The 27,369-nt window shown below is 41.7% G+C and overlaps 1 protein-coding gene across 11 annotated transcripts in view; it reads left to right on the top strand.

The window, feature by feature from the left end:
• The window catches only part of LOC306820122 (protein Dok-7-like), a 214,591-nt gene that overhangs the window by 4,959 nt on the left and 182,263 nt on the right, over positions 1-27,369 (top strand). The window contains exons 3-12 of one of the 11 annotated variants that reach the window (XR_013778640.1): positions 1,068-1,156; positions 1,823-1,973; positions 15,526-15,726; positions 19,073-19,195; positions 20,660-20,770; positions 21,144-22,039; positions 23,438-23,530; positions 24,401-24,446; positions 24,887-25,039; positions 26,760-27,209. Coding sequence is in view for 10 of the 11 variants with exons in the window: in XM_079337820.1 (XP_079193946.1) it covers positions 1,068-1,156; positions 1,823-1,973; positions 15,526-15,726; positions 19,073-19,195; positions 20,660-20,770; positions 21,144-22,039; positions 23,438-23,530; positions 24,401-24,446; positions 24,887-25,039; positions 26,760-26,962 (2,066 nt within the window). In the remaining variant the exon portion in view is untranslated. The other 10 variants (XM_079337824.1, XM_079337825.1, XM_079337823.1 and 7 more) reach the window with 10 other exon arrangements.

Below are 27,369 nucleotides of genomic sequence, written 5' to 3'. Positions count from 1 at the left end.
GTTGTCAAGGCTGCACGTAGCTGGATTCATATGAGATAAAATATCTGATCAAATCGGCATAGGATTACGGTAGAAATTTCTAAAGTAATTGGAAACGTGTCTGTAGGAAAGTAAAATAACGTCAGGTGGGATGATCTGCTGCCTAATGTTGCGAATTTTATTCAAAAAAGCCTATAAAAATGTCTTACATGTCTCATGTGAGGCATCAATACAGTAACAAGGGGAGGGGTTAGTGATGAAGTCTAACATTTTGAATAAAATTCTAGGGTTAGAACACACACAAAATTAGATTAGAATAAAAGGATGCTCTTGCGTCTTTAATTGCTTTCTGATAACTGTTCAACGCATCTTTCCAGATTTCTTGAACTGGACTTTTTCCATTTTCTCTATTTTCTTCTCCAGTCCCCTTTAACTCTTGAATAGCATCATAAAGTGGCTGCTTTGGTTTAAAATAATTTCTGATTTTGTATGGAGCAACTGAGTCCAAGGTGGTCTTTCGGATATTGTTAAAATCGGAGACTGTACTAAAATGTGGATTAAAAGCATCTTAGGAACAGGAGCAACAATAAAAAGCTGAACATTTTCCAGCTGAAGTAGGTGGAAGAACACGACAAGAGACAGGTTGACTGTTAAGAACAGGTAAAAATGATAAAGCCATGCTGAATAAAATCAGTTTATGGTCGGACACACAGATAGTTTCAGTGTTGTATGTGCTGAGACCATGATGCAAAACCAAATCAAGGGTGTGACCTTTCAAGTGAGTGGGAACTTTAACTTCCTGAATGATGTTAAAAGAGTCCATGGTGTCCTTAAAATCAGTGCTAAAAGTCTGAGTGGGTGAGCAAACATGAATGTTAAAATGCAAACCTTGTCATACCTGGACATTAAAAATGATAACAAATTTCTGGATATATTTTAATAGGATATGTTTGTGCATATGTCTGTATTTTGTGTTGATCATCAGCAGCTGTGTTTTGTCTGCTATGAAACATTGTGATCTTTGTTCTGCTATTAATCAGTATGAAATCAAAGCTGATATCATTGAATAAATTCTCTGCCTGCACCAGACTGTCTCTATCTACTGGTGTACAAAGAGAAGAAGAAAGCGAAGGAGAAAGGCAGCTGCAACAAGGAGAGGCTTAATGTGACCCTGGAGGTAAGGCCCTCTTGTCCTTACTTCAAGTCTAGAAGACAGAACTGGTGGCTATTTCTTTATTTTCTTTTACAACTTGTTGATGTTGTTGCATTACAAACTTCAGCTTCTACCACATTTATTGCCAGAGTCACTGTATCTTAGTTTAAAATCATAGAAACATTTCTTAAAAAACTGTGGGACCAATATGTCGAACACACAAAAGTATGAAAACAGAGCACAAGATATACATTTGGGAAGGACCTAAGAGGCAGAAGAGATCTATCTTTTTCTATTTGATAGAGGTAGGAGGGATAATATTTTTATATTACAAACTAATTTTGAGCATAAAGTATTTGTACGGAAAGTTACATAACATTTCGGCTATAATTCTCTACCATATGTAGGCTTACATGAGGGTAGCATCCTGACACAAATGTTAAAATGTGGTGTCAGCTTTTTTTTTGTAAAAAACAAAAACAAAAAGCCTATCAGGTTTGCATGAATTTAACCAAACATCATCCATCTTATTATTAATGCTTGTATTTCGGTAGAACTCAGTGGTTTAAAAGGAAACAAGTATTGAAAAAAATCATGCGTTTTTTTTTATATTGTAGAATGTAATTATTTGTGATAAACAAAAACTGTTTTAAAATATATTTCTCATTGGACATTTCTGTGACCATTAAGGGGATTTGTGGCGTGGAACCAGGGGCTGGATATGATGGAGTATCCTACACCCTCTCAATCATCTGCCTGGCACACACGCTGGTCCTGGGCTTTAACAGTCGAGATGCCCTACTGGCCTGGGATTCCCGGGTTTGCTACAGCCTTGGAGAAGGTCAGAATGCACAGCAAGCCATTCCCACTGAAGCTAGTGTGCTCTATTTGCAGTCTATATGCCCAATTCCAAGATTTCTTCCAGAGGTAATAGACATCTTACAAATTCTAGCCAGCAAATGTACTCTGTCTGTTTCCGTAGGCAAACAGTGAGAGCACTGACAACCTCTAGTCTGCCCCAGCTCAACCCGGCATGGGCTCTTTGTCCTTACCACCGCTGACCGGCAGGTCTTTTGTTTCAGCTGCAGCCTGCAACCAAGGCCCAAGACCTGCCTATTAGCAGCAGCCGCCTCCTGTTCCTCCAGCAGTTTCAACTGCTCATTGCCATAATGCCGCTTGTAGAGATAGCCACAAACATCGATTTAAGCACAAGACCTACAAAATTGTAGATTCTTCTTAGCTTTCCTCACAGAGCTTGTGTTGTGTATTGACAGCCTAAGTTTGTCCCTTCTAAGATACCGTCACGCCCCCTTCTGTTGTCATGGTATTCAGTCCTGAGTGAGGAGTTAATACACGTTAAGAGCAACTTCCCTGGTCTCATGTTCCTTCTTTATTAGTTGTAATACAAAAGTACAACGGGTATACAACAAAACTGGTGACAAGGTGGAGCGTTCTCGCATTGTGTTTGTTATTTTCGGTAGAAAGTCCGAGTTTGACGTGTTTATTCCCGCGTGTACAGCGCGAAGCCGAACCTAGGTGACGTGCCTGCTGCCTGCCATGTGGGTGAGACAGCACTGACAGCGCTGCTGCTGCAGGAGGAGGAGGAAGAATCTCCATGGTAAAAAGGAGACTTGAAAGAGACTCTACAAGGGGAAGATCTGCATTAGGACTACAAAAATAAAAGTCAAAAAAAAAAAAAAAAAGAAGAAGAAGAGAACTGATAAACTGTGGAAATAATCACAAGGATAAAGCTAATTGCTGAAATCAGAGGAATTAAGTTAAAGTTACGTGAATATGGCTGCACTTGTCGGAAATATTGGACCGTTTGAAGAAAATACTGAACAATGGAGTTCATACACAGAGATTTGAGTACTTTGTGCTCGCAAACAAGATTAAAGACGATGTCAAAGTGCCGACCTTCTTGAGCATTGTGGGTGGAAAAACATTCCATCTACTGCGTAGTTTAGTGCAACCTGACAAGCCAGGAGACAAGTCCTATGGCCAAATAGTGACAACATTAAAAATATCAATCTAAGCCACGATTATTGCAGAGTGGTTCAGATTCCATCAAAGGAACCAGGAAGAGGGTGAGTCTGTTGCACAATTTGTAGCAGTACTGAAACGCTTATCTGAGCACTGTGAATTTGGATTTTCACTCAATGACACCATACGTGACAGATTGGTGTGTGGTCTTCGCGGTGAGTCAATTCAAAAACGCCTGCTTACAGAGGCTAACCTGACATTGGGAAAGGCCATTGAAATAAGTACATCAATGGAGATGGCCGCTCGAGAAGCACAGCAGCTAAGTGCATCAACCCAAGTGCATAAGTTGTCCCTTGAGCCCAAAAGCAAGACAATTAGCAAGCCATGCTACTGTTGTGGGAAAACAGGGCATCAAGCATCAGAGTGTTGGTGTAAGGACTTTGCAGAAACTGTGGTAAGAAAGGCCATATTGAGCATGTCTGTAAAAGTAAAAAGATGCAGACACAAAAACAGCACACCGACACACAGAAAAGTGGTTTCTACAGAAACAAGAAGAAACGTGTGAACAAGATTGAACATGAACAAGACGAGCAGAGTGACTGTGAGTCTGATGATGAAGATACAGTGTATGTTTTATCTGTGACTGACAGTGATGATGAATACTGGGTTACTCCTCTGTTAGAAAACCGAGCAGTTCGGATGCAAGTGGACACTGGTACGCGTGTTTCCATGGTTTCAGAAGCTGTTTACAAGGAAAAGCTTAAGCATCTTACCCTTCGAGAGACAAAGTTGAAGTTAAGGACTTACACTGGTGAGCCTGTCCCTGTGTTGGGGGTCGTGGATGTAACTGTTGTACACAACAATCAGACAATGACTCTTCCATTGTACATAATTTCAGGAAACCGATCAGCTCTGCTAGGTCACAGATGGCTGAGAAAACTCCGATTGAACTTGCAGGAAGTGTTTCTGGTTAATGATGGAGACACAGCCCCCCTACAGGAGATCTTGAAGAAGCACTCCAAAGTTTTTGACAGAGAACTTGGCAGCATGAAAGACATCACAGTTAAGCTGGCACTCAAACCAGGAAGCACACCAAAGTGTCTGAAAGCTAGGCCTGTCCCATATGCCATTAAACCCAAGGTAGAGGCAGAGTTAGACAGATTAGTGAAGAGTGGAGTATTTGAACCTGTGAGTACAAGTGAATGGGCAAGACCAATCGTTCCAGTCATGAAAAAGGATGGGGCTCCAAGGATCTGCGGTGATTTTAAAGTGACCCTAAACCCCATCTTGACTGTAGAACAGTATCCGTTACCCCTTATCGATGACCTCTTCTCATGTTTAGCGGGAGGTCAGAAGTTTAGTAAGATCGATATATGTCAGGCATATCTCCAGATGCATGTTGATCCAGAGTCACAGGAACTGTTGACCATAGTGACACACAAAGGTCTATATAGGTACCGTAGGCTTCCTTTTGGGATTACCTCTGCTCCAGCACTGTTCCAGAGAGCAATGGACCAGATTCTGAGTGGACTTCCAGGGGTCCAGTGCTACTTGGATGACCTGCTCATCACTGGACCAGACGAACAGTCACACTTAAGGAACCTGGATGCGACACTGCAAAGGCTGGAGGAATATGGTCTGAAAGTCAGGAAAGACAAGTGTGAGTTTTTTCGACCATCTGTCGAGTACCTGGGGCATGTCATTGACAGCTTCGGACTCCACAAAGCACCATCAAAGGTGAAGGCTATTGTGGAGGCTCCATCCCCGAAGAATGTGAGCCAGTTGAGTCATTCCTGGGCTTGCTGACATACTACGCAAGGATCGTGCCCAACCTCGCTAACAAGTTGAAGCCGCTCCATGAGCTTCTTAACAAAACCAAGACATGGAAATGGACAGACAAATGTGAGAGAGCTTTCAAAGAAGTGAAGATAGCCCTTTCTACGTCGGAGGCCCTCACTCATTTTGACCCTATGTTACCACATGTGACGCCTTGCTGTATGGTGTGGGCGCAGTAGTGTCACACATTATGCCATCAGGGGAAGAGAGGCCAATCGCCTTTGCATCACGGACACTGAGCAAAGCTGACAGCAATTACGCACAGATTGAGCGTGAAGCCTTATCTATAGTGTTTGGAGTGAAGAAATTTCACCATCTCTTCGGCAGGAAATTCACGCTACTGACTCACCATCGACCTCTTACCTCTATCTTTGGTCCTCATACTGGTATTCCATCGCTTGCGGCCAGTCGTATGCAGCGATGGGCTCTGTTATTGTCTGCCCACCAGTATGACATTAAGTACAGGAAGTCAGACCTGCACGGAAATGCTGATGGGCTCTCAAGGCTCACATTGCCTGTCAAACACACTGAATCAACACAAGCTGACATCTTCTACTTCAAGGCAGTGACTCCAGCTCCGGTAACCTCGACTCATGTTAAGAAACACACACGCACAGACCCAATCATGTCTGAGGTTTTGGACATCATCACTTGTGGGAGGAGAGGGGAAATGACACCGAGCCTGAAGCCTTACCTGGTGAGAAGAAACAAGCTCTCAGTCCAGTCTGGATGCCTCTTGTGGGGCTTTCGTGTCATTATTCCACCACCACTGAGAGAGAAAGTGCTTGACAAGCTCCACTCTGGACACTGTGGGGTTGTACGGATGAAAGAAATAGCATGCAGTTATTTCTGGTGGCCAGGTCTTGATGCAGTTATTGAGGAGAAAGCAAAGTCTTGTTCTGCTTGCCAGAAACAGAGAAACCTCCCACAGCTAGGTCCATTACACCCGTGGGACTGGCCGGAAGAACCGTGGCAAAGAGTCCATATAGACTTTGCTGGGCCATTAGAGAACCGCATGTTTTTAGTCATAGTCGACGCCCACAGCAAATGGCCTGAGGTTGTCGTCATGAAGAGCACCTCTTCAGAGAGAACCATCGAAGCACTAAGGTCTATTTTCAGCCGTTTTGGTCTGCCACAACAGCTTGTTAGTGATAACGGCCCACAACTAGTGTCTGAAGAGTTTGAGACATTCATGGAGGAGAATGGCATTCAACACATCAAGTCTGCACCGTATCACCCAGCTACAATTGGGCTCGCTGAAAGATTTGTACAGACCATGAAGTAAGCTCTCACAACATCGCAAGGCACACAGTCTCTCAACAGGCGCCTCAGTGCTTTCCTGTTGTCTTACAGAAACACACCTCATGCTACCACCAAGGTGTCTCCTGCCTCGGCTATGCTCAAGAGACAGCTCCGCACTCGACTTGACCTCCTGAGACCTCAAAAGACAAAAGATGTCATGCACCTTCAACAGAGAGCTCAAGTGGAGAGAAGAACAAAAGCAAAGTTTCGGCGTTTCACAGCTGGAGACAGTGTGCTTGCCCGAAATTACACCAAAGGGATAAAGTGGATGCCGGCAACAGTGGTTGCAAAAACAGGTCCTGTGTCATATACAGTAGAAACCAGGGATCATCTCATCTGGAGAAGACACATCGATCAACTGCTCCACACTTCTGGTTCCTGTGGTGACTCATCTCAGCCAACATCCCTTGTTCCAGAGCTGGTGTGCACCCATCACCAGAACCACCCCAGATGCAACCTTCAGGAATGGACACTGTCCCAGGCACACCCAGACCTGCTCAGGTGCCTACAACTGGCATCACCCATACCAGGACTTGTAGAGTCACCACCAAGAGACTATGTAACTGATGTAACTGACTTACCTCTAGGTCGTACTTTCCCTAGAAGAGTCAGACGACCCCCTGATAGACTGTTGTTGTAGTTAGAGACTAACCCTCCACATTGGGGCAGAATAATCCCCAGAGTTCAGTCTGGGAATTGAGGTAGTCTACCCTCTTTCCCTAGTTCAGGCAAAAGTTCTATAGCCATAGAAGTTGTTAACAGTTCATTATAAAAATAAGATATCCAGTTGATAAGAACTGTTACGTAATTGAAAAGAGTGCGAAAAGAGTGAGAGACTTTAAAGAGAACATTCTATGATTGTTAAATGTTTTGCTTTTGTTCAGAGAACATCAAAAGTAAAGGGGAGGAATATGTTGTGTACATATGTTGTCTCCTTCTTTATTCGTTGTAATACAAAAGTACAATGGGTATACAACAGCTTGTTAGCATAGCATCCTAGCAAGGAGGCAGATGTTACTTTTAAATTCTGGCAGTGAGGTCCCACCGTCTGATCTACAGATAGGTCTATAGCATCAGTTGGTCGAAAACATGAGGAACTAGCGATGTAGTTTCACTCCCTCTTACCAAAGCAGCCTCCAAAGATGCAAAATTATGATTTTGCGTTATCCGAGGCACCTTTTTCAGACAAGAAATGCAGAACTTTCTCGTCTTAGGGAAAAGTGAGGACAGGATGCACAACCATTCAAAAATACCACCAGGTTTCTAATGATACAAAGCTAATAATGCAAATTGGTGAAATAGCCCTTTAATATGAATATTAATTCATTCATTTAGTCGTCGTAAAAAAAAAAGTGGCATTCTATTCCCATTCCACACTCTTTTACATTCATGTCTTTGATTCAAACAATACTTTGCCACTGAAATCAACCTTCAGGCATACAAGCCAAAAAGGTAGGATGGCCTGGAGGCCAATCAGACATGGGGGATAGTTCAAGTGGGCGTCGGAAGGCCGACCAAATCCGGGGAATAGTTCAGGTGGGCGGCCAGGATGAAGACCAAACGCGGGGGCTAAATCAGGTGGATTGCCCAGAGGCAGACCAAATGAAGGGGATAGTCCAGGTGGGCGGCCAGGATAGTTTAGGTGGACGGACCCAAGGCCAACCAAACACCACGGAAAGTTCAGGTGGGCAGCCTGGAGGCCACCCAAACACTGGATGCAGTTCAGGGGGGCGGCCAGGTGACTGACCAATTACGTGAATCAGTTCAGGGGGACGTCCAGGTGGCTGACCAACCATGGGAATCAGTTCTGGGTGATGACCAGATTGCTGACCCACCACGGGGATTAGTTCAGGGGGAACCCAGTGATGGGGAAGGTTCTTTGCCAAGAGCCCAGTAGCCAGCAGAACCACCAACAAGTGGCCGGTGCCAAACACCGGGGGATGGTCAGGAGATGGCTGGACCCCAGAGGAGACGTTGTCAGGTGTCGGCCAGACTGCCGAGGGGACATCGTTAAGTGTTGGCCGGACCACCGAGGAGACATCATCAGCTGTCAGCCAGACTGCCGAGGGAAGGTCAGGTATTGGCCGGACCGCCGAGGAGAAGTCGTCAGATGACGACCGCCGAGTAGACATCCGGTGCCAACCCGACCTCCTTTGCAGAATCCGGATAAGAAAAGCGTGAGGCACTCTTCAGGAACAGGAAACAGGGGGCGCTCTGCGGTACCAGGAAGCAGAGGCTCTGAGGCACCAGGAGGCCGAAGCCTGGGCTGAGGTTTGAGCTGAGAACTAGGCTGAGGACTGAGTTCTAGGCCGAGGCTCAAGTTGAGGCCTTGGTTGAGGCCTGGACTGAGGCTTAGGCCCCGTTTACACGGAGTGTAACAGTGTGACAGAAACGCATCGAAACAACCCCACTCCGGATTCGAAGTACAAATCGTCTACGCGGCAGGTCTTGCCTGAGTGAAAACGATGTAGTTCTCACGCCTGGCCAGTAGTGGGCAGTGAAACTTTACAGCGCAACACTCACCAGTATAACCACTTCCTCCACAACATCCTCTTTAGCGTCTTGTTCTCCCGAGTCTTCCCCAAATGCTGCATATGGTCGCCCTGCGCTTGGGTAAAGGTTGAACTATTTGCCGCAAGTATTCAGTGCTCTTTCGGCGGCGACATACACGATGTATCATATCAAGGTTCTGTTTTATAAGACTATACAACGCGAATAGCTGCTGAAGCACCTAGCACAAATGAATCCACTGCCATTGTTGTTTGTTCTTGACTACTGCGCATGTCCAAATTTATGGGGGAATGTGGTGAGGTCATCGCAGCCAGAGAGTTCGCTCCGTTTCGTTCACATGACTGCGATACGCCCCCCGTATCAGTTTTGCTCCACCCTGGAGGTCGAATTCAAAAGCTTGCGTTTTCACCCCCGTGAAACACCGACACCGTGTGAATGAAAGGCCAATCTGATACTCAACTGTTTCGTTTTACTGTAACAGCGTCTCCGTGTAAACGAGGCCTTAGGCTGCTTTGGATGACTTGACTCAAGGGCAAAAACTCGGGGATCAAAAAATATTTTTGTCCGGGAAGCATATGCTTAAGCCAAGGTCTTGAGTTAATCTCCTTTCGAGCCTCAGAAAGAGCTGCCATTCTTCCCTCATCCGAACAATCCCTAAAGTCATTGTGAAATCATGTGAGGTTCTTTGTAACCTCATGTAAATCCAAAGAAAAAAAACCTGCTAGGTCCATAGCGTGGTCAGTTCATTCTGTCACATTCAGAGATAGAAAAACAGGGAGGTGGACCCAATTGCAGTAAAAAAAACTAATATTTATGAAACAAAAGCCAAAAAACAACACACTCAAAGAATATTCCCAAGTTGTCCAACAAAACCACTAGGAGAAAAACAAAATAAGTCGCAAGTTGCTTTTGGTAGCGGAACCAAAAGCACTAACTAAATCCACGGAGAAGAGGGAGACAAACAACAAGTTAAAGACTTCGGATTACACATGACACTCAACGGATAAACTACACTGAACTGACAACATGAGGGAAGGAACACAGAGACTAAATAGACCTGGGGTAATCAGCCACAGGTGAGACTAATAAGACAGGTGAGGACAATCAGGGTAATCAAGACAGGAGGGAAACATAGAAAGACAACACAGAGCACTTTGTAGTAAAACATGGAACTCTGAAGAAACACAAGGAACTAAAGGATGTAGGAAAACTCAGAGAAACACAGTGAGAAGACATTTGAAATTAAAACTGGAAACACTAAAGACTAAACATATAAACACAAGCACTACACGAGAAATCCTTCACACACAAACACCATGACAGTGGGGGGGCTTGCAAATATGATAGATAGATGGATGGATGGATGGATGGATGGATGGATGGATGGATGGATGGATGGATAGATAGATAGATAGATAGATAGATAGATAGATAGATAGATAGATAGATAGATAGATAGATAGATAGATAGATAGATAGATAGATAGATAGATAGATAGATAGATAGATAGATAGATAGATAGATAGACAGACAGATAGATAGACAGACAGATAGTAGCAGTATACAGACAGGCAGGACACAAGACATTAGTTACAATACACACCCGCTGTCCCCCTCCCTTCTGTATACAATAATCCCCAAATAAGATTTAGCAGCCCCTAAGAGTAAACATAATTACAGGTTAAACCTGTGCAGTTAGCATTAGACTTAAACTTATATAGCATAAATGTACATAACCTGTGAAGGAGAGAAAAACGCTGATTAAAAGAGACCTGTAAACAGTTAAAGAGCCGTAGAAACAAAAAGTGCTGACCTTCTAGAAGCAAGTGTTATTTGTGCATGTACAGTGTTTGAGGTAGTGCCAGGGGTGAGTACAGTCAAACAGTCAATGCAGACAGTTAGGGATGCAGATTGGGCCATTAAAATGCTCAGCAACATAAAGGAGCAGTGATTAGCATTAAGTATCCAAAACAATAAGGTGAGACCAGCATTAAGTGTCCAAAACAATAAGGTGAAACCAGGAGTGATAAGGGTGATTGTCATTGAAGTACCCATCTATTGAGGAGCAGATCAGCATTGAGTGTCAAGGCAATAGAGTGAAACTTGACCTAGTTAGGGTGATCATGTCAACCCATACAGATGTAGCATAACAATACGGTAGGATGAAACCAGACATAATTAGGGTGATTATCATTAAAGTGACCAGTGCTCAGTAAGGTGACTATCAATATGCATTAAAGTGTCCAACTGGAGGCTGACTCTGAGGTCAGCAGTGCAGATAGATAGATAGATAGATAGATAGATAGATAGATAGATAGATAGATAGATAGATAGATAGATAGATAGATCGATAGATCGATAGATCGATACTTTATTGATCCTGAGGGAAATTCAGGGCATCCAGTAGCAGTATACAGACAGGCAGGACACAAGACATTGGTTACAATACACACCCGCTGTCCCCCCTCCCCCCTGTATACAATAATCCCCCAAACAAGATTTAGCAGCCCCTATGTGACTAAGAGTAAATATAATTACAGGTTAAACCTGTGCAGTTGGCATTAGCATTAGACTTAAAACTTATATAGCATAATGTACAAAACCTGTGAGGAGAGAAAAACATGTGTGCTGGTTAGAAGAGACCTGTAAACAGTTAAAGAGCCTTGGAAACAAGGGCTGACCTTCTAGAAACTAGTTACATGTGTATGTACAGAGGTCTTTGAGGTGCAGATGAGGAGTGAGAAAAAAAAAGTGAGAAATTAGTCCAGGATTCACCGTGTGCTTCTTCAATGCCGTGACAGTGAAGTGTTGTACAGTCTTATGGCCAGGGGGACAAAAGAGTTCTTGAGTCTGTCCGTGGAGCACGACTGTGACAGCAGTCTATCACTGAACATGCTCCTCTGCCCGGTGAAGGTGCTGTGCAGGGGGTGGTGTGTGTTGTCCATGATGGAGAGTATTTTGTCCTGAGTCCTTCTCTCTACCACTGTCACCAGTGAGTCCAGCTCTGTACCCACCACAGAGCCAGCCCTCCTCACCAGTCTGTCCAGGCATGCTGCATCCCTCTTCTTGCAGCTTCCTCCCCAGCACACCACTGCGTAGAAGAGGGCACTGGACACCACAGACTGGTAGAACATCTGCAGGAGCTTTTTGCAGATGTTGAAGGACCACCGGGCGTTCGCAGGAAGTACAGACGACTCTGTCCCTTCCTGCAGGTAGTGTCCATGTTAGGCAACCAGTCCAGCTTGTCATCCAGTTGCAGCCCCAGGTACCCGTAGGGCTCCTGTACTCCTCCTCCTGTCCATCCCTGACACAACCAACTATCACAGTGTCGTCCGAGTATTTCTGCATGTGGCAGAGCTCAGAGTTATACTGGAAGTCAGAGGTATACAGGGTGAACAGGACGGGGGAGAGCACAGTCCCCTGTGGTGCTCCAGTGCTGCTGACCACTGTGTCAGATGTGCAGTCCTTCAGTCTGACGTACTGTGGTCTCTCTGTGAGGTAGTCAGTAATCCACCTCACCAGGTGCGAGTCCACCCTCATCTCGGTCAGCTTGTCTCTCTGTAGGAGGGGATGGATGGTGTAAAAAGCGCTTGAGAAATCAAAGAACATGATTCTTATCACGCTGCTCCCTTTGTCCAGCTGAGAGTAAGCCCTGTGTAGCAGATAGAGAATGGCATCGTCCACGCCCACCTTTGCCTGGTATGCAAACTGCAGGGGATCCTGTGCGTGTTGGACTTGGGGTCTCAGGTGTTGGAGCAGCAGCCCTTCAAAGGTCTTCATAACGTGGGATGTCAGAGCGATTGGTCTGAAGTCGCCTGGCTCACTGGGGTTTTTCTTCTTGGGGACCGGGGTGAGGCACAAGGTCTTCCAGAGCACAGGAACCTTCCTGAGCTGCAGGGTCATATTGAAGACGTGCTAAAGTGGCTCCCCCAGCTCAGCAGAGCAGGCCTTTAGCATCCTGGGACACACCTTGTCCGGGCCTGCTGCCTTCCTGGGACGGAGTCTTTTCAGCTCCTTGCTCACCTGGTCCCTGGTGATGGTGGGGGGGAGGGGGGATGAATTGTCTCTGGGGATTGTGTTTGTCCTGGTGGAGGTGTTGGGGGGAGTGAGAGGAAGGGAGGGGGTGTGTAGAAGGGGGGCTGGGGGGACAGGCACTGGCTGCAGCGACGGGGCAGTCAAACCTGTTAAAAAACAAGTTGAGCTGGTTTGCTCTCTCAGGGTCCCCGTCTTCTGCGTTGTTGTTTTTCTTCTTACAGCCTGTGATGGTTTTCATGCCCTCCCAGACCTCCCTTATGTTATTCTTCTGCAGCTTCTGCTCTACCTTTCTTCTGTACTCCTCCTTTGCCTCTCGGAGTCTGACCTTGAGTTCACCCTGCACATGCTTCAGCTCTGCCTGGTCTCCCTCCTTTAATGCCCTTTTCTTCCTGTTGAGGATCTCCTTGTCATCACTGGTAATCCAGGGCTTGTTGTTCGGGAAGCAGCGCACAGTTTTAGTGGGAACCACAACGTCCATACAGAAGTTCATGTAGTCAGTTGTGCAGTGTGTGACCCCGTCAATGTCCTCACCATGAGTCTCTTGCAGGGCACTCCAGTCAGCGGTCTCAAAACAGTCTCTGAGAGCCTCCTCTGCCTCAGGAGACCACTTTCTGAAGGTGCGTGTTGTTACCGGTTGTTAACGGTTGATATGTTCCTCTACCAAAGGGAAACCCTGCAGGAGATTAAGGACATAAAGTAAATATTTTGGAATGTGAGAATAGGGTGAAGGAAGAGGGCATGTACTAAAGTTGTATCTGTTCTTCCAAGTATATTTCAGAAGAGAAGTTACTCTCATTAATTTGCAAAATCTACTGAACAGCAGAACTTTATGTTATGCAGAACATTTTTAGCTAAAGGGGAGGAGGAGAAGAGCGTCCCAGGTCCTAACAGAAAAATGTAATCCACTTTTATATGGTTAAATGTCGGGAGAGAGACATGTCCCGGACATTATGGTAATTCCAAGTGTATTGAAGTATGTTCTGAATCAAGGCTTAAAAGAAATTCTGCACCTCAACAGTTATTGTTGCGTTCTCCTCCTTGAGAGCCTGTTCCTGCATAATGTGAAGACTGCAGGAAAAGTCACACTCCAACTGTCATGACTCTTGTAAACTTGATGATACACACATTTTTACTAGGGATACTATTATTACCTTGTTAGAAGAGTTTTTTCAGTTTGCACATGCTGACTCAAATCATAAAGTGTCACAAGAAAAGCTTCAAATAGTTTCATTAAATAAAAAATCAGAAATGTACTATTTTTAATGAAATTTAAATAACTATACTTTTTTTTTTTTTTTTTTTTAAAGATTTGTTTTTGGCCTTTTTGCCTTTAATGATAGAGGGAGGAAAGTGGATAGAGTCGGAAAGGGGGGAGAGAGTGGGGAGAGACATGCGGGAGATGGGCCACAGGCCGGACGCGAGCCTGGGCCGCCCGCGTGCGAGGACTGAGCCTCAATACGTGGGGTCGCGCGCACTGCCGCTGCGCCACCGGCGACCCCAAATAACTATACTTTAACACCTGTCCATTGGTTGACCTGATTTTTATTTGTTGACTTTACCCTCTTACTTTAAAAAAGGTTATCTCTGTCATCCTCTGTCCAAAATACAGCCTGCACGATATTTTTTATGCTCCATCTCACTCCTTTTTCACATAGCATTTGGTCATTAAATATCTCACATTTTAGTTTAGCCTTGAAATGAAAAAAAACTGCAGTTTTAAAATGAGGAGCTAATGTTGTAAAACATTTTCCAGCATACGGAGTGGTACAATAAAAAAAAGAGTACAACAAACATTTTAGCCCAAAGTGTAAAACTGAATGTTGAGAATCGACGCCTCAGTTTAACTATTGTAAGAGATGGCTTTAGAGTGTGTTTTCTCTGTTTGATGTATTTGAAATGTATCAGTCTTGATTTGTCACAAGGGCTTTCTAATTCAAGAATGATGACTACATCTTTCCCATATCATTTGCCTGCTTTTGGTCAACAGTGCCTCTTTGAGGCTTTTGTCTCAACATTATGTTGGGACCCTTTCAGCTAAATGTCCCATCTTGCAAAGTGCAAATACCAAGACTTACTGACTACACATGCTTTAGTTCAAGCATTTCGTCCTGCTATGGTCCTTTAAAAGCTGGTGTCTGTGCTGGTTCCCATGTAGCTGTCAGTTACATCGTTTGCTAAGCACAGTGCAAGTCAGACAGAAGAGTTGCTTCGTCAGTGTAACACAGTTTGAAGCAAAGTAAGGTGAGCTTACTCTTTAAGGTCTCTACATAATTTTTATTGAAGTTTGTCTTTCAATATTTCTTTATTTTTTTTTTAAATAAAAAAAACCTTGCATAAATGTGCTTGTTCTTTAGGGGGATACATTTATTCTTCTTATAGTGTTGTATTCACTCATCTTTTGTGTATGTGGTATTCTGAAACATTTGGAAATGTAGACATTAGCTACAGAAAAGTGCCTCAGCAAAAACTGCTTGATGAACGTCTTTATTATTGTATCCACACTCATTTGTTAAAATGTGCTTAAAATGTCTAATCTCCCCTTGGGGATTAATAAAGTATATATATATATTTTTTAAATGTATGCGTGATCTACCATGTTGATTTTTATGTGTGATCATATTTGTTCTATGATTTATTTTTCGATTTTCATGTTGTTGTGAGACATGATGTGAAATCCACGCAACAAAAACTTTTCTCTCTGCTTCTCTTTCTCTTTGTTTATTAGTCCACAGGTTCAGTGTCAACGTGGAGCCAGGTACCAAACTTGAAAGCGGCCCTGCTTCCCTCCACCTATGCAACAATCTACTGGTCCTTACTAGACGTGTACCACCTGTCATCATTGGCCACTGGAAGTTGTCAGCATTACGTCGATATGGGGCTGTGCCAAATGGCTTTGTGTTTGAGGGGGGGACTCGCTGTGGAGTCTGTAAGTAAATTGTAGACAGAAATATATTATATATAACAATTATAGTGGATATAAATTATTCCACTCTTAACTTGGGATGTTATCAGTGCTTGATAGGTCTTGATAGGTGCTGTTTCAAATTTAAGAAAGTCTCCATCTCGTGATAACAGAGTAGTGGGGAGGACAGGGGTTGTCCCGCTAGGGATCAAACCAGTATGATTTGAAATACAGAATGTCCTGGCTACAGTTACCCTATAGTAACTTTTCAACTATTAAAACTGCCTACTTACACTTAAAGATAAAATTGTCTTGCACTTGAAAGTACTTCATCACGTTTCTATTGGGCAACAGTGAATGTATGCACTGGATGGATCCTTCATGGCCCTTGCACCATTTGTCTGCCATATTTGAAGCAGCCTTGGAAATTGGATAACCTTTCAATGTGCTGCTAGGTCTTTGTCCTTCACAAGATGCAGTCCCAGAATTGAGACACAGCTAGAGAAATAATTCAACATCCTGTTATGAGGTCAGCCCTTTAGGATCAAAGAACTTCTTTTAAATATTTATGTACGTTTCTTCAGACATAAATCCTTAATTGAAGTCAGTAAGTTAATTTTTTTCATAAGTTGTACGCAGAGTATTTGTGCTATTATTTGTATAATAATTCTAATTAAACAGAGGAAACAGATTCTGATCTTAAGTATATATTTTGAAGAAGAAATCATATTTTTAAAATGTAAATCCTGTAAGATGTTTTGAGCTGGCTATGAAACAAAATAATTGTGATATTAATATTCATATTTATAAGCCATAAATAAACAAGACCATCAACTTAAAGGTTGACAATTTCTCTATGATAGTTTTAATAAACCTTAACTGCAATGTAGTTAATAGACAAGGCAATAAACAGCATGCTGCAGGAAAAAAAAAAAAAAAACATGTGTTACAGATTTAACTCTTAACTCTTTGAGAGATATGTCCAGAGGGGGCACCAAAATAGACCCAAACGAGGGGTGTTGTTGGCCTAGTTATCTGCGCCATATATTGATTAGTCCCTGTGCCCTATGTACAGAGGCTTTAGTCCTTAAAAGGGGTTGCCTGGGTTCAAATTTGATCTTTGGCTCCTTTACAGCATGTCATTCCCCCACTCTTTCTGCTCAATTTCTGACACTATTGTCACTATTTACAGTTACCAATATATACAATGAATAAAATACTTCCGTATCTAAGTGTCTGACTCTCAAAGGAAGGAGTTATAGAGTTTGATGGCCACAGGTAGTAATGACCTCCTGTGGTGCTCTGTTTTTCATCTTGGGGGAATCAGTCCATCACTGAATGTGCTCAAGAGTTTTTAACACAGACATGTGATTCAAGTGTCCGTGGAGTAATTTTATCCACTTAAGAATTACTTTCTTTGTTATAACTCAAGCAATGTGTGCATATCCACTAAACAAAGATGTGTATGTTCTGAGCTGGCTTTGTGTGGTTGGGCGAGAGTTTTTGCCAAATACAGTTTGACACAGGCCGCCTCAACATCCAGTTAATATTAATGGAAAGAATGAGAGGAGTGCAAACTTTTTTAGTTCTAAGTGTTCGTTGGTGAAAGGTTTACTTGCGCCAATAACATCTGTGTCCCTGATTTAATGAAGGTAAGTGGAAATATGTTGGGGGGTTTTTTTAGAACTGTGATGTGAGTGTGTCTGTAAATGTGTGTTTAAACAGCTTCATAGCTTCTACAGGAATAGCCATGAGGCCCATAGGCTCCGGTTTCAGTGTTGATGAGCAACATCTATAAATACCAGCCTCCCCTTGTAGTGATCACTAAGCCTATCCAATTGGGTGTGCTTGCAAACATCGGCTGACAGTTTTAGCTTTAGCTTATCAACATATTATTATTGCAACATATATTTGTACACATTAACTTGATGAGTATATGAGAGGTATATCTGTGCTTAGCAGTCTTTTTTTGTGTTGTTAGGTTTCATTCACAACTTAACAACTGTTGTTTATACAGTCATGTACAAATCTTTTTTGAAACAATAACCTCGCTACCAAAAAAATATGAGAAAGGGAAATAAGCATATGTTGCTAAATTGCTAAAATCCCTTCCATCATTGCGAAAAAAGAAGGTTCACATGGTATGTTGAGTTATTGCACTTACCAAAAAAAAAAAAAACACACTTGTTCTATGATGAAAGGGGTAAGTCTCAAAGAGTTGACATAATTAGTTCAAAGTCCATTAAATCCTCCTCACCAAAATTCATTTCCACTGGTGTTTTTAAGACTGTAACACAACAAGTTATTTAACATTTTGGTGTTTGGCTGATAAAAGGCACAATGCTTCTTTTACCATTTTGCATTTTGTGTTTAAAATTAGCAAAGCACAGGTGTTGATGTACCGTATAACTCAATTAAATGTGGCATTCTCTTTTACATACTGATGTGGTTACAAACTTTTGCAAAGAAAAACTTGGCAATGGAAAGAGCATGTTTTCTGACCACATTGCCTTTATACTTGGGGCAGCTGTGGCTCAGTGCTCGTGTCTCTCACTCATTCACTACTTGACATTTGTGCTGTGCAAAGCCCTTTACATAGCAGTTGTCGGTTGAGCTTTGAGTACAACGGATGCTTCACATCACGTCACATATAGGGCAGAATTAGATAAAATGTACAGGTTCCTATAATTCCTCATAAGCATTCCCTTGGTGACAAAGGCAATATATACTCCATTTTAATGGGCAGGATCCTATAAACAATGGTTTTAGAAAAATGCCACAGCACTAAACATACTGAATTTGTAACACACTTTAATCAAATGCTGATTGTGATTGTTTGTTAATGTGGCAGGGGCAAAGGAGGACAAAGGAATTTGTTGTCCAAGAGTCTATTTGGCTCCAACAAACTTCTAAAGCAAAAACTATTAAAACTGTGCTTCAAAAATTGTATTGCACACATTTTTTTGTAAGTCTCCATGGCAACATCTTATTCTCATAATATATTTCTTATAAGGATCTTTTAGATGTGATACTGCCTGACCATAAAAGGCTTTTTAAATTAGTAAAGACATTTCTTCTTTCTCTAATTTCATAGGAAGTAGATGCGCAGCAGTATGTTTTAACCAGTTATATTGTTAAGTGTTTGGACTTAGTTTCTCATCTTAAATTGGATGTGATGATGTGGCTATGAGGCCAAGCTTTCCTAAATTAGATCAAAGTATGATTGCTAAAATGTTACGGTCTTAAGCAAACAATTGCCTTTCCAACAGCCTTCTTTAACTCCATCTTCTTTATTTGAGTTGTCCATATATGAATCGTGTCTCCCTGTCACTAATAATAATTTCCGTCTTTGTCTCTTTCCATCTATAAGGGGCTGGTGTTTTCTTCTTGTCCTCTTCTGAAGGAGAACATATCAACTTCCTATTTGACTGCATTGTCAGGGGCATAACACCCAGCAGCAGGGCCCCTCATGGCCTGCGACCTGCCCTGCCAGGTGATGACACTTATACGTGCACACACGCTGTCACACAAACAAACATACATAATTTGAACTATTATAAAATTTGACATAACAGGATGTGCTTAGAACATGATCTGTGCTTTGTGAGGGGACATTTTGTAGTAAATAGTTATTTTAATAAACGTATAATCAAAAGAGACCCAGGTTTACTGCCTGTTTAAAGTGCATGCTTGGCATTATGTCAGATGCCATGTTAACGGAAACTTCACATAAAAATGTCCCCCTCCACATTAGAGGTCATGGCTTATGTGTGATTTTTTCTATTGGAACATCCTGCTAATTTCACGGGCATTTCTGAGGCCACAAATGTCGAGACAGAGGGTTTTACGACAGCTGCAATCAGAATAGTTGTACAGGATGAATATTGAGGCTCTAACAATACTGTAACTCTAAACCCAATAACAAAAAAATATCCTGTATGTATTCTTAACATGCTGATATTGTCTCTATTTAATCATTTATTCATTTTTGTTGGGAATTTATGCTGCACTGGGAAATATACAGCAACTAATATTTTTGTAGATTAAGCAAGCAAAAAAAGTGTGCCAATTTATGACTATAGCCGTATCAGTACAAATGTATTCAGACAAATTAAAACACTTTTTATTAAGCTCCAGCCTACAATTAAGTTTTTCCCTTGTCAGCCAACCTATGTCACTCTGCTATGAGGCACACTGTAATCCCAAAACATTGAGTGCAGTGAGATGCAGCTATATTTAGCGTAGAATAGCTTTGTTGACACCTCACCTCACGTAGCATAGTGAAAAAACTTGGTGTCCATATGTTAGCATTAGCTGCTGCATTCCAGAGGCTGAGATCTTGGGTTAGTTTGTTGACACTGACACCTATGCACACAAACACCCTGAGCCACTGCACCATGCATTTGGCAGACACAAACACTGTAAGTATATATAGCAGGCTTTAAATGTATAATTGGCAATGTATTACACTAAACTGATATTTTAAGACACACTCGAGGCGCCTATATTCTCCTGTAGGATATGTTTAATTAACATGTTGGGTTAGCAGTTGGAAACACACTCCCGCACTGAGCATCTCATAGGGAAGCTAATGCAGTAGCACTCAGCTTCAGCTTACATATATCCAACTGAAAATGAAGTTTACACTATATTCTAGCCTAGCTAAGTGACATATGACGTATAGATATTTTTGCAGAAGAACATCAACAATCCGATGTCTTCAAAAAGATCAAATATGAATCACCTTGAAATATTTTTTTCAAGTTTGTATCTTTATACATGCCATCAAAATAGTTAATTTCAACCAGACTTATTTTGGCAAAAGTCAGACTGCTTAATGATTCTAAGAAAATTACATTGTCTTTGTAAAGAGCTAGAAAATACTCACAGGTAGAGTATTTTTTTGTGCAGTTTTTTTTTATTTATTTATTTTTTTGGGAAATGTGTGTATGAACAGCAGACCCCAATGCTAACCCAGATTCAGCTGAGAAACGGATCATTCAAGAGGTATCAGAACTGGAAAAAAGACTCAGCATGTTGTCTATCTGCAGCCTTGCAAGCAGCACAGGTATGTTATTCTATTTAACTTTACACATGGCTACATGTCTTATGGGCAACTCAGGAGCACTTTGTGGTGTATTGCATGCATCATCACTTTGTCAAGTAAGGCTAATTGTGACACCTTCTGTCCACACAAAGGTTTAATTTGTGAGACATTTATTAGACTTTTTTAAAACATTGTTTGTCATAGTTATGTATTTGTAATATTCAGAAATATGGAACGCAGTATTGTTAGAGATCATATAGCTATTTTTTTATGACGAGCTCTAAAACTCTAAAAGAAAGTTGCCAAAAAAACAACCTCTTTTCTTTCTGTTCTAAATTCACCTGAACATCTGTTAAAATCTCTTTATAAGATACAATATCTCTCACTCCTTTAGCATCCACTTACAGCTTCAACACATCTGTTGCGGGGGATGACCAAAGTAGCATCTCCAGCTCCTCCTCTAGCCAATCGGATGCAAGCTATGGAAGCAGACTTCCATTTTGGGTGGAGCCATTAACTGGATCTCATCCCTCAAATGAGACAGCATCCTCAACCCTGAAAGCTTTAAGCAGTTCAGATGACCGACTTTATGCTGCTTTGATGGGAAACTCCAGGACTCATCTATCCTCCAACCCGCTCCATCCTCGTGCTCTCCATGATAGTGGACGACAGAGCTCCTTAGACAGTGGGATTGGTATAGCAACAGCCAGTCAGTCGTCTTATTCAGGGAGCTTCTCCTCCTTTACAGGGAGTCTTGACACAGCTTGCCAGGGAGGAGTACAAGAGTTTTGTTCCTTGACCAGCCTTTTAGGCTCTCCTCCTCCTCCTCTTCTACCACTGTCTACACCTTCATATGTTCCTACATCATCTCCTCCTTCTCAGTCCACACTTACCTTAGAGCAAAGTTCAGCTACCTCCCTCTGTCCATGTGCATCCAGATCTAGCTCTAGTGCAACCTGTAGGCACCGTGCAGAATATCAAATCCCCAGTCTGCTCAGTCGTCAGTATGACACTCCCAGGAATTTACTCCAAGCACTCTCCCAAAGGAATACGTCCTCCATAGAGGGCCAACCTGAGCTGGAATGGGATAGCATGAGCAGTAGTGATGGAGGGTCTAGTCAGGAACAAAGGATGACCAGAAGTCCCACAGGACTCATGGCTCAGTGTCAAGCCACAATGCAACCCTTGCACTCTTGGGGCAGTGAACATATGCTCTGTGTAGACAGTGAGGGGAGTTCCACACCGAGGCCACAGCAAGTTCCTGGAGGTTTGGATTATGGAGAAAATCAGGTACTAGCAGTTTCACACACTCACTATTCTTGGTCAAGGGCCTAAATGGAAAGTACAAAACTTCTGATGACTGATGCGTATGCAAATACAAATATTTTTTATTTCAGATCTTATCTTGATCTGGTTATACTCACTCACCATAGCACTGCAAATTATAAAGGGTTTGTAATTGACTGTAAGATTGATTTAGCTGGAGAATAATAGTCATAAAATGTAATGTTAAAGAAATATCTTTTATTAAGTCTTGCTGAGGGCCTCCTTTTATACGACTGTAGCTCATGAAAAAGCAAACAGAAAAAGCATAATTGGAGAATCAAGAAGTATAAAAATGTATTTCTGGGAATTATTGCTGGATTTCACGAGTATCAAAAATCATTACCACAACATGAGTAATAAATGAACTAAATGTTTTTTAACTGTGTTTTATAAATGTTTCAAGAATATAAACATGCTCAGTCTGTACTACAGTGCCAGAATAAGCTTGTTGGTGGATATCGTTCCTTGACAGAATGCATCCTAAATCTCTACCAAATGGCTAGGGTAGTCTCCATTTGTCTGAAATCCTAATGGTTTGGTACCATGGTGACAAGATCCAAATGCCAGAGTAAGTGAGTTTGAATCAAAGTCAGGTCCTTATTATGAGGTGATATGGCCACCCACTGAGGCACAGACATGTTTAACACAGAAAACCAATAACTGCGGGGAAAAATAGGGGTCAGTTTACATCAAAAACCAGAGCTGCTATTTTTTTCCCTTCTGTTTTTTTTCTAGAGCCTTCACAAGAAAATATGCAATTAAATAGTCTATTAATATTGTTTGGGAAAAATGTTCCCTCTTAAAGTGGGAAAATATTCACAAGGAGAGGGAGAAGCATGTCTTGTGATTTTTGACAGTTTGTGTTCCTTTTACATCATGTGTATGCTGAGGAAGAAGAGAGCAGAAGGGAAGGCAGTACATTTATAAGCAGGGATAAAATTCTTTGAGATACTGGGAGAGTAGAATCCTGTGTTATATTAAGGCTCAATGATTAGTTGTACTGTATATTTATATAGTACCGAAACAACACCTGTCCTTTAGATTCGATAAAGATAATTCCTGATTACATAAACATTATTATTTGGGTAGAAATACACTGTATGAAAAATTGTATCTCTGAAACAAATACTGAGTTAATATTTGTGATAGAACTGAGGAAATACTATTTCTAATACTGTAATACTGAAAATTCTCATGTTTGGGATTGGTGACCTTTTTGTCTATTATGTATGATGTCTCAAAGTGTTTATTCTGTCATCAAATCTTGCATTTCTAATCTCTCACCTGTTGCTGTTTTTCTGTCAGTCAGTAATTATCATGAACATTTCAGATACAATCTAATAACTCTGCTTCCTCATTAAGCAGCCTTCTCTCTCCATTCAGTGCAGTCATGGTTTAGATAACTACATTACACCAGAGCAGTGGCGATCAGCAAGAACCAGTTGTGTGACTCTGGTAAGATTTACAAGACTTTTTTATGGTTTGGTTAATTGTAGCCATTAGATTTGAGTGGAAACAGGAAAGTGACTCCACATTTGGCAATGACATTTGACATTAACATATTCTTTTTATTATATAAATATACACATATATATAATACAAATCATTAGAAAACAAGTGTTGTACGAGTTCTCATAAAATGGGATTTGCTATTGGTTTGCCCTTAAAGGTTCTATCTCGGCACCCAAGAAGAAATTAAAGAACTTAAGTTGGGGTAAAACTCTTCTTTTCAACTCAGCAACCTTGAGAAATTAATTTCTTTGTGTTTCACAAATGTTGCCTTGCACAAGTCCTGCTTTACCAGCCAGGATTGGAGACCTTGCTCCCTACTTTAAGGACTTTGAGCACAACTTCTCCTAAAGTGACAGTCATCAATGAGAAAAACATGTCCATAAATTGACATTGAAAAGTGTTGATAACATTTTCATTTCCAGTGATGTCCATGTTAAGTAGTGAATGTTGGCTGTCTTTGCTTTTTCCACTATTGTGAGTGGAAAATGAAAGTTTAGTTGAAGAGTGAAATTTTAGTTATAACTGCATTTTTTAAACCAAAGGAAATAACAAAAATTACACAATACAAATGCCCTATATAAATAAATATATAAATAAAATACCATAACATAATCTTACTTGCTATAAAGTCTAAGGTAATAGAGTTCTGTTGGGTTATGGAATACATTTGATAACTGCTACTTAAGAGCCTTATTTTCTGTATTTTGTTTTGCTATTACGAGTTCATGTGTTTTTCTTTGCACTATACTATAGCTGATTCTAAAGCGCTTGAAAACAAAGTCTTTCTAATAATATTTGTCATTTATTTTCTAGATTGCCAATGCACCATCAGGCCTGTCATCTTCTGCAAATATACAAGGTGTGTTAACTAACAACAATTGTGTTGTTTGACTTTTGAGGATTTGCTTCCAGTGAGTTCAATTTCAGTGTACATTTTAGCGTTACTCGTTAACTAACATTTTAAAAATTTCAGATAAAAAAAACCCATGATTTTTTTGTTAAAAAAAGAAAAGCGCCAACGTGATTGGATACTACATACTCCATGTTATGGAAAACAAACAAAATCGTATTAAAATCAAATGGCCCAAAAAAAGGGCCTTTTGATGCAAAAATACTTTTGTATTAAACTACAATATTATAATACTAAAACATTTTAAACGAAAACCCATCCTGTTGATTAGTAGTTTCACGTTGTGTGATGTATTTATACAAGTTATACAAATATTTTCACAACTTGAGTGACTCTGATCACTACTGCGTTCTAAATTTAGGCAAGACAACATTGGGATAAAATACTAGACCCTCCTGTCTGTGCAAGACAGAAACATAAGGAAATTGGGGAAGTTGTTGATACGTTTGCGGGACAGAAGAGGACGGAACCCTCTCGACCACCCTCTGCTCCTCCTCCTCTGCCTTTTCCACTAAGAATGCATAATTCAAAAACCGTCATCGGTAAGACAGTTGCTAATATTGGAGTCTTCCAATAAGTATAAGTAATGTCTGTCTTTTTCCATTCTATTTAGAGTTAATATACACTGCTCAAAAAAATAAAAGGAACATTAAAATAACACATCCTAGATCTGAACAAGTCAAGTATTCTTATTAAATACTTTGTTCTTTACATAGTTGAATGTGCTGACAACAAAATCACACAAAAATGACCAATGGAAATCACATTGATTAACCAATGGAGGTCTAGATTTGGAGTAACACTGAAAATGTAAGTGGAAAAACTTACACAGGCAGATCCAACTTTGATGTAATGTCCTTAAAACAAATCAAAAATGAGGCTTAGTAGTGTGTGTGTGGCCTCCAAGTGCCTGTATGACCTCCCTACAACGCCTGGGCATGCTCCTGATAAAGTGACGTATTGTCTTCTGAAAGATCTCCTCCCAGACCTGAACTAAAGCATCCACCAACTCCTGGACACTCTGTGGTGTATTGTGGTGTTGGTGGATGGAGCGAGACATGATGTCCCAGATGTGCTCAATTGGATTCAGGTCTGGGGAACGGATGGGCCAGTCCAGAGCATCAATGTCTTCATCTTGCAGGAACCGCTGACACACTCCAGCGACATGAGGTCTAGCATTGTCTTGCATTAGGAGGAACCCAGGGCCAACCGCACCAGCATATGGTCTCACAAGGGGCCTAAGGATTTCATCTCAGTACCCAACGGCTGTCAGGCTACCTCTAGTGAGCACATGGAGGGCTGTGTGCCCCCCCAAAGAAATGCCACCCCACACCATTACCAAGCCATTCATTCTGGAGGATGTTTCAGGCAGCAAAACGTTCTCCACAGCGTCTCCAGGCTCTGTCACGTCTGTCACATGTCCTCAGTGTGAACCAGTGTGAAGAGCGCCAGTGGCGAATTTGCCAATCTCTGCAAATGGCAAATGTTTTGCATGGTGTTGGGCTGTTAGCACAACCCCTATTTGTGGACTTTGGGCCCTCATGGAATCTGTTTCTGACCGTTTAAGTAAACATATGCACATTTATGGCCTGCTCGAGGTCATTTTGCAGGGCTCTGGCAGTGCTCCTCCTGCTCCTCCTTGCACAAAGGCAGAGGTAGCGGTCCTGCTGTTGGGTTGTTGCCCTCCTGCGGCCTCCTCCACGTCTCCTGATGTACTGGCCTGTCTCCTGGTAGCGCCTCCATGCTCTGGACACTATGCTGACAGACACAGCAAACCTTCCTCCCACAGCTCGCATTGATGTACCATCCTGGATGAGCTGCACTACCTGAGCCACATGTGTCTGTTGTAGACTCCGTCTCATGCTACCACGAGAGTAAAAGCACCACTAGCATTGAAAAGTGACCAAAACATCAGCCAGAAAGCATCGGAACCGAGAAGTGGTCTGGGGTCACCACCTGTAAAACCACTCCTCTTTAGGGGGTGTCTTGCTAATTTTCAATCATTTCCACCTGTTGTCTATTCCATTTGCAAAACATGTGAAATTGATTATCAATCAGTGTTGCCTCCTGAGTGGATAGTTTGATTGGCTTGGAATTACATTGTGTTGTTTAAGTGTTCCCTTTATTTTTTTGGACAGTGTATTTACGTATATTAATCTAGATGGATGGATGGATAGATTGAGATAGATAGATAGATAGATAGATAGACAACCTCAAATGGGAAACCAGTGGCTAAGCTTTTGGATTTTTTTTCTTCTTCAGGTAAATCTTCCCATCAGGCTCCTCTACCTGTTTCACTGGAGAATGGTCTCCAAAGCAACAGCACTGTTAACTATGTTAACATCCCCATTATTCCCCTACCAGCTAAAACTCACAGAGAGCCCCTTTACGCAGAACTGGACCTGCAGGGGACTGGCTCAGTGTCAGTCTTGAGTGCTGTCAGACGTACATTTTTGCAGCTCTGAAGACAAAGTAAGAACACTTATCATTAAAAGCCATCTGAGATGTACATTTAACTATTTTATGTTAATGTCCAATGTCTCTGACACCCATGGGCTTACTGCTAAATTTTCAAACACAGTGCCGTTAAGGCATAATTCCTTTTTCGTGTATGAAATCATATCCTTTTCATGAAACAACGTATAAATAAACAACCATGTTGGGTTTAATACATTTACTATTTTCCAGTTTGTGTACAGAGTCTCGATAAATGTCCCACTAGCTTCTGGCTCATGTTTATACTGTATGTTATATTTCAAGATGTATATGGTTGTTTTTTTAAATGCAAATTATATTACGTGAATCAATTAAGTACACTATGAGTGGTCAAAGGTGTTTATTCATGTAAATTTGATTTCAGTTCAGCTGTGGG

The sequence above is a fragment of the Symphodus melops genome (genome assembly GCF_947650265.1).
Source record: "Symphodus melops genome assembly, chromosome: 2".
NCBI lineage: Eukaryota > Metazoa > Chordata > Actinopteri > Labriformes > Labridae > Symphodus > Symphodus melops.
Note: the sequence above shows the minus strand (reverse complement) of the source record. Positions and strands in the feature narration are given on the sequence as shown.